The sequence below is a fragment of the Micromesistius poutassou genome (assembly GCF_964030765.1).
Source record: "Micromesistius poutassou genome assembly, chromosome: 12".
Lineage (NCBI taxonomy): Eukaryota > Metazoa > Chordata > Actinopteri > Gadiformes > Gadidae > Micromesistius > Micromesistius poutassou.
In genome coordinates, this window is record NC_140282.1 from 9,922,255 (window position 1) to 9,930,203 (window position 7,949).

Consider the following 7,949-nt stretch of genomic DNA (forward strand, 5'->3'; position numbering starts at 1 on the left):
GGGTGAGATATACACTTTGTGCTCTAATGGAAGAGACACTGAGGCTCTAATGGACTGCGATCATGATCATGGACCCGGTCGGTTCTGGGTTACCACAGAGACCGATCCAGGGAAACCTGATAAGCAGTGTTTGAGTTGGATCGTCATATTTAACAGGAAAGGTCTTTACAGGGAAACAGAATGACAGAATGAATTCACATTGACCTTGCCTAAACATTCAACTGTTGAGCCCTCATGTTTGAGAGTCTGTTCTCCTCTAATTGAATCATATTAATAATCAAATCTGGTCTTCTCTAATCCCGTTCTAGTCTCATCCTATCTGATCTTGTTATTATACAATAATTCATGACTTTACTACATATCCCGAGGCAACCATCTGAAGAAGACTCTTCCCTCTGTATGAACTGGTCACAGCAAAGAGGGGATGAATTATGAGAGAGAGAGAGAGAGAGAGAGAGAGAGAGAGAGAGAGATTTATTATTAGGACATGAGCCAACTGGGTTGTACTAGAGGGGAGTTGAGGGGGGCGATATGAGGGGAGGGAAGAGGAGAGGGGAGGAGAGGGGAAAGACGGGAGAGCAGAAGACAGAGGAGGGGGGGGTGGGTTATAGAGAGGAGGAGACGGGGGGAGAGAGGGGGGAGAGAGAGGGGAGGCTTTCCTTCAGCAGCCTACAGATCCAAAGGAGGCCGGAATTAGACCAATTTAATCCATCAGATTATTGTGTTGGATTAAAACAGCTCTGTGGTGGTGGGGGATCCTGTCTGGGCAACATACTCCCAATGCTGACCTTTACCCTATCCTTTATCCCTTTCATCCTTCTCTCCTCCATCCCTCTCTTCTCTATCTTCCATCCCTCTATCATCCATTCTCTTGATCCCCATCTCATACATACATGACACACCGTTTGACATTTGAATAAAGTTGTCTGAACAATTCTCCCCAATAAATCCTAATTATCCTTTTGTGTGCGTGATTGCGTGTGTGCATTTGTGTGTGATTTTGTGTCTGCTTATTGTGTGTTTAGTGTGTGTGTGTGGGTGCATGCATGCTTGCATGCGTGGGTGCGTACGTGCGTGCGTGCATGTGTGTGTGTGTGTGTGTGTGTGAGGATGCGTGCGTGCGTGTGTGCTCGTGTGTGTGTGAGGATGCGTGCGTGTGTGTGTGTCTCACGAGCATGTTCTCCGTCTCCGTGACGAAGAAGGCCTCTCCGTTGTCTCCCAGCTTCATCTGCAGACTCACCGCCTCGCCGTTGATCTCGATGTCCACCTGACGCACAAACACACACTGGAGCTCAATACACACAAACCTATACAACACCTACACCTATACCTATACAAAAAGCCTGCAAAAAAAGGTTTGATTTTGTATGTGTGGGTGTTTGACCCCGGGGGAAAACGTTCCTCAGCAAAAACAACTGATCTGATGAAATGTTATCTTATGTTATCTTATGATTATGTTACATATCTTATGTAACATAATCTAATGTGGTGGCAGAGGGTAGAGTATAGGGTAGAGGATAGGGTGTTGGACTTCTAGATAAAAGGTTCAGTGTTTGAACAATATTGTCCACAGTCTACATTACCTGTAGGCATCCTAGAGCATGATGCCCCCTAACCCCTACATGCTCCTTAATGGCCTGTCTCTGTACTGTCTAACCCCTACCTGCTCCTTAATGACCTGTCTCTGTACTGTCTAACCCCTACCTGCTCCTTAATGACCTGTCTCTGTACTGTCTAACCCCTACCTGCTCCTTAATGACCTGTCTCTGTACTGTCTAACCCCTAGATGCTCCTTAATGACCTGTCTCTGTACTGTCTAACCCCTACCTGCTCCTTTATAACCTGTGTCTGTACTGTCTAACCCCTACCTGCTCCTTAATAACCTATATATAATAAGTCTTAATAAGTCTATATATTCTATATATATATATATATATATATATATATATATATATATATATGTGTGTCTATATAACAGTGATGTCCTCTCACCACTTTCTCCCGGGACCGCAGCACCCCCATCTTGCCGAAGCGGACATGGAAGGGCGAGCAGTGCAGCGAGCCGTCGGGCTGCTGGACCACGATGACGTCGATGCACCCGGACAGCGTGGCCGGGTTCAGGCCCCGGTACAGCTCCTTGACCTGGAAGAACACCTGGCCCGCCAGCTGACCCACATAGTTCATGGTCTGGGACTGCAGGGAAGAGAGAGAGAGAGACCGTGTTAGAGAGAGAGAGAGAGAGAGAGAGAGAGAGAGAGAGAGAGAGAGAGAGAGAGAGAGACAGTGTTAGAGAGAGAGAGAGAGCGAGAGAGAGAGAGAGAGAGAGAGAGAGACTGTCAGAGAGAGACGGTGTTAGAGAGAGAGAGGGAGACTGTCAGAGAGAGAGAGAGAGAGAGAGAGAGAGAGAGAGAGAGAGACGCTGTCGAGGGACAGAGAGAGAGAGAGCAGACAGACAGGCAGACACATACAGTTCTAGTGTCACAAAGAGCGAGCGAGGCAAAACAAAACAAGGTTGTAAAGTAACAAATTACCCAACCACTCAAGTTAACTGTAATTGAGTCATCTTTTCGTGTATCCTAATGTGTTTTATTGAATATTTGCCAGAGTTAGAGAGAGAGGACGGAAAGGGTGTGTTGTGTGTGTGTGTGTGTGTGTGTGTGTGTGTGTGTGTGTGTGTGTGTGTGTGTGTGTGTGTGTGTGTGAGATAGAAATTAAAGAAAAGACAGGTGTGTGAGAACGGTATGGAGGGAGAAAGATATGGAGGTGTGTGAAAAAGATAGCAATTCTTAAAGTGTGGCCACAGAGGAAGTTGAAGTCTAAAAGAAATATTGTTTTGCGGCTTCTTTAGTCTTTATGTCGGCACTTTCTCATGGTCCCAGGATGCCATGACTCAGAGGCCTGGCAAACCTAGAAAGACAATTCTTCAAAAGCCATCACGGCTCGCCGCGGGCTCCTGTCATGTCGCTGGCAGATTGACGTTATTAACAGTCATCAACTAATGTTCGGTGCAGTTCCTCTGTTTCAACACGAACAGGCCGGGACACGTGTCTCGCAAGCTCTGTGACAATGCGGGTGGAAACCGTTAAGGTGTGGAGGAAGGGACGCAAGATTGCATAATGGTTTATCGCTGCTCCTGCAACCGCGTCTTGTTGTGGAACCGCTCAGACAGACAGACAGACAGGGAGACAGACAGATCACCACGTGCAGAGGTGCTCTGTGCGGAACGTGAACGTCCCTCCCCTCCGAGGACATCAATGGAGATCCTTGTTTGAACAGCCAATTGACTCACACTTCTATGTTATCATAACCAATCACAGGACAGGGAGCCCCACTTGGGGGTGTTAACTTCTTGGTTGTTAAAAATAAATGCTTACAAATACAGCATCCTATCAAGTAGCCTCCGTCTAATAGTGGGCTTCTGGTTATTGTGGCGCTGTGTGCGTACGCATGCCACGCGGCTTGTGAAGACGAGTGACACAAAACACTATCTGCTATATGTTTCCACTACTAGGACACACACACACACACACACACACACACACACACACACACACACACACACACACACACACACACACACACACACACACACACACACACACGTTGTGTAATTGAGGACAGTGATGACTCGTGGGCCAAATGAAGCGTGAACCTCACAAAAACAAAACCTGACGCGATCATGATTTACTTCACCTGTCACGGATCTAGTCTAACCTGCAGTGCGTGTACGTTTCATGTGGCAATAGAAGTGTCGATGTTAAGCATCAGGAATGCATTCCACGATCAAAACGGGTATGGCATAGTCAATACGAGGCACGTTGGGGGAAGCCTCACACCGAGCAGCTACATCCCGTAGTGTTGCTGATAAACACTGCATGTCCTTGCGGAGCCTCTGCGCCACAGACATCCAAAAGGCGCACAACAGCACAACAACCGTGGCGTTACGCAGCGGGACAAACAACAACAATGCAGGGTTGTGAATCGTATTAACAGTGCACCCCTTAACCCAATCATAATCAGTCAACTGTAGTGCCTGCGCGCTGTGCAGAAAAAAGACAAAAACATGACTACATACATTATCTATTGATGCCGCTGTGCGCTCCGAGATGGTCTGCCTTCTGCCATCCAAATACTGTCCAAATGACGGATATCTCCTCTCCTTCAAGGTCCTTTCATTAAGTCCCTGGGAAATATTGTGTTGCACCGCGGCGGCACAATGCTGACATTTGATATTGCCTGCTTACTCGAGGCTGTACAATATTTAAAAGCGCTGCACACATATTCCTCCCACCCCCGCCCGCCGGAAAATGGCCCATCCCCGTTGGCTGCGTGGCTGGTGACGTCAGAGTTGGTGTAAATAACGCGTTCTGAAGTCGGTGAAGATCAGACTGCACTTGGCCAGTGGGTTTCATGTTACAAATACGCTTCGGCACCCGACGCCATAATTGAATACTTAGGTGCATGTAACATGTTTAACAATGCTAATGAAAAAAAGAAATAACAGAAATTGACCATGCAAGCGTATAATCACATTATGTACTAATACATATGATGTCTTGCTGATACGTCCTCTGCAGCTGCATCAACACAAATTGAAGATTTTGTTGATACCAATTACATGGCTTTAATCCAATTTGATCTGAAAATAATTTTCTTCCAGTATAAGTGGATTAAAGGCCTGAGACCATGATGCTTAATGCAAAACAACATTCATTTAACAGCTTGTCAGGGCAGAAGTTAGGAGTCAAGGCGTATTGCTCATGGGCTCCTCAATGCCATGAAGAGCACTGCAGGGAACTGAACCCACAACCCCTCTGCTGTTGCTATGGAGGACCCACTGCCCCTTTTAAGATACTGTGTGACCACAAGGTCTCTCCTCTCCTCCTCATGTTACTGGATCCCTTGTTATGGTGTTCTACTGGGTCCTGTCCCACCAAGAGACAGACAGAGAGAGAGAGAGAGAGAGAGAGAGAGAGAGAGAGAGAGAGAGAGAGAGAGAGAGACAGACAGACAGACAGACAGACAGACAGACAGACAGACAGACAGACAGACAGAGAGAGACAGAGAGAGACAGAGAGAGACAGGGAGAGAGAGACAGAGAGAGACAGACAGAGGAAGACAGACAGAGAGAGAGAGAGAGAGAGAGAGAGAGAGAGAGAGAGAGAGAGAGAGAGAGAGAGAGAGAGAGAGAGAGAGAGAGAGAGAGACTTTGTATGGTTGTATACTTTTATGTGACTTATGAGTGTAATGTAGTGTACATGTTGTTAGGCATGTTTACTACACCTCTAAATCATTGAACTGAAATGAAACAAGTGCAAAACCCTAGAAAACCCAACAGTATGGAGCTTCCATCCAGACTACACACAGGTCTGGGCAGCCCCATGAGGCCAGAGGAATGAGTGAAGTATTAGTGAATTTGAGGACCATTGGAATGTGGCTCTTCCAGGAAACACCACAACGTGTGTGTGCTTGTGTGTGTGTGTGTGTGTGTGTGTGTGTGTGTGTGTGTGTGTGTGTGTGTGGTCTGGTGGCATATCTAGCATTGAACACACACACACACACACACACACACACACACACACACACACACACACACACACACACACTCACGCACACACACTCTCAGACATACACACATACATACACACTCGTACACACAGACACGTTCTCTCCTCTGAACAGGGGTTAAACTGGGAACAAGGAAACACGTGAGAACTATTCTGAGAACCGACCCATTCATCCTGGGAAAGGGGGAGGGCGGAGGAGGAGGGAGGAGAGAGAGGGGAGGGAGAAACAGAGCAGTGGGAGGGAGACAAGAAGAGAGCGGGAACAAATCAGACGAGGCACTGCTTCTCTCTCCATGATCCCCAACATAAAACTAAAGTTTACGTTGAGTGTCACATTCGCTAGTGTTGTTATATGATTACTAATGATACTGCTCCATTATTCTCCACTGTTTCAATTCAAACTGTAAACGTTTTCTTTTGCAAAGTATTAGATCCAGTGTAGGCCTACAATATACATACTTAACTTTTCCATATGAAATCTTAGGTATTTGACCATTAGTGGTTTCATGTTGGTGTTGTGGACATTTGCCTTACCACGTGCTGTCAGTGTACATTGTGTGTTGTTTGTTCATCTGGGTCGACCATTATACTCTGGTGTGAGATTGTGTGTGCATGCAGTTGTGTGTGTGTGTGTGTGTGTGTGTGTGTGTGTGTGTGTGTGTGTGTGTGTGTGTGTTTGTGTGTATGTGTAAGTGTGTGCGTGCGTGTGTGTCTGTGTGTAGTTGTGTATGTGTGCGTGGGTGTCGTTGTGTGTATACGCGCCGCGTGCGTGTGTTTGCGTGATTGTGCGTGCATGCGTGTGTGCGTACGTGTCTGTGCGTGCGTGTTTGTGTATATGCTGCAGCGTGTGTCTGCGACCTGCGTGTGTGCGTGCGTGCGCGTGCATGCGTGTGTGCGTGTGTCGATAATTGTCGATAATTGTCGATCATTTCTGCTGCCGCTGTGGCCGAAGTGCGTGCGGCAGGTGCCCCGATTGGTAGAGACGACCAGGGGAAACAGAGAGAGGCGAGGGAGGGAGGAGGTGGTGTGAGGCGTCAGCAGCAGCGATCGACTCGTGATGGGCTCAGGAATGTCCTCAAATCGTCACCTCGGAGACGGCAGGGTAGTCAGGGGGATGGGCTTCCTCAGCCAATCGGAAGTCCTGTTCGGCCAGGGGCCACCCGGATGATCAAACACGTGACCGACCGTTTGTTACCCCAAGCACGACCGCAGCAGTTCGATCAATAGCCTTCTAGCTGCACGGATACAACAGTTATTTTCGTTGTATAATATTTGCGTCCCCTTTTTCTCATATTTTTTTGTTGTTTTTGGTGCAAATGCATGAAACCTGTTCACTCACTTAATATTGCATAAGCATGTAGTGCAAAACAACATTGTCCGGGCGGAGTTCCAGTATAGTAAGTCATGTGAGTCATGTGAGCCGTCCGAGGGCCCACTGGTTGAGTGTTTGTTTACCATTCAGCGCTGTGTTGCAGCAGGCACAGATTGTTCTGCAGCTAAACCTCGGGATGGATGTCCCCTATGACCCGCCATTGCGTAATGTTGACTAGTTGGCTTCCTGGCTTGTTGGTCGATAGCTGCGGCCGTCCTCACATTCTTTTGCATGCTGTACTACTTGGCCGGCGTTTATTCTGAGAATGGCCTTCATGGATTTAATATCAGCTGCATTTGTGTCCCATACACATGTTAGATTTCCTAATTTCTAAGTAATATAATTCGTCAGCATTCTTATAATTTATTTCAATTGACCTTCATTCGGATGAGACCAATACATTAATCTTATTTGCTGAAGAACATGTTGTTATTTGTCCTCAAAGTAAAACATTAGAAACATAGTTTCACCACAGTGTGTCCCCTGGCCCTAGGGTCCACCCTGCGTCCCCCCTTGGGGACCACCACTGTGTGTGTGTGTGTGTGTGTGTGTGTGTGTGTGTGTGTGTGTGTGTGTGTGTGTGTGTGTGTCCACCTCCCCCTGGGCACCAGCCAGCCCCCTGTGTCCCACCGTGTCCACAGTGGGTTAAAAGGAAATTCCAATTAGCTTAATAAGATATCAAATAACCCCCCCCCCCTCTCAACACACACACACACACACACACACACACACACACACACACACACAGACATGTGTGGGGAGACACTCTCTCCCTCTTCCTTTCTCTCTCTCACTCCCACACACCCCAGGGCCCGGCCCTATAAGGGAGGGTTCCCTTATAGGGACTATGGTGTGAGCGTTACGCAACTGTGTGCTCAAGGTGGTGTAACTGCCGATGGGTCAAGCAGGGGTCAAAGGAACTGTGGGGTAAGCACCTGGCCACCACCACACCACCTTTACACCACCACCACAACACCACCATATCAGCACCACCACCACCACAACAACAC

At 47.6% G+C, this 7,949-nt stretch overlaps 1 protein-coding gene across 2 annotated transcripts in view; it reads right to left on the reverse strand.

The window, feature by feature from the left end:
• Nucleotides 1-4,235, reverse strand: part of LOC311356311 (phosphatidate phosphatase LPIN1-like) — an 18,151-nt gene extending 13,916 nt beyond the window's left edge. Inside the window, exons 1-3 of one of the 2 annotated variants that reach the window (XM_084476081.1) lie at nt 4,076-4,235; nt 1,993-2,193; nt 1,172-1,267 (exon numbers count right to left, since the gene is read on the reverse strand). In XM_084476081.1, coding sequence (XP_084332207.1) covers nt 1,172-1,267; nt 1,993-2,184 — 288 coding nt within the window. In that variant the 5' untranslated portion in view covers nt 2,185-2,193; nt 4,076-4,235. The remainder of the gene's footprint in view (nt 1-1,171; nt 1,268-1,992; nt 2,194-4,075) is intronic. The other variant, XM_084476082.1, reaches the window with a different exon arrangement.
• Between the last annotated feature and the right edge of the window lie 3,714 nt (nt 4,236-7,949).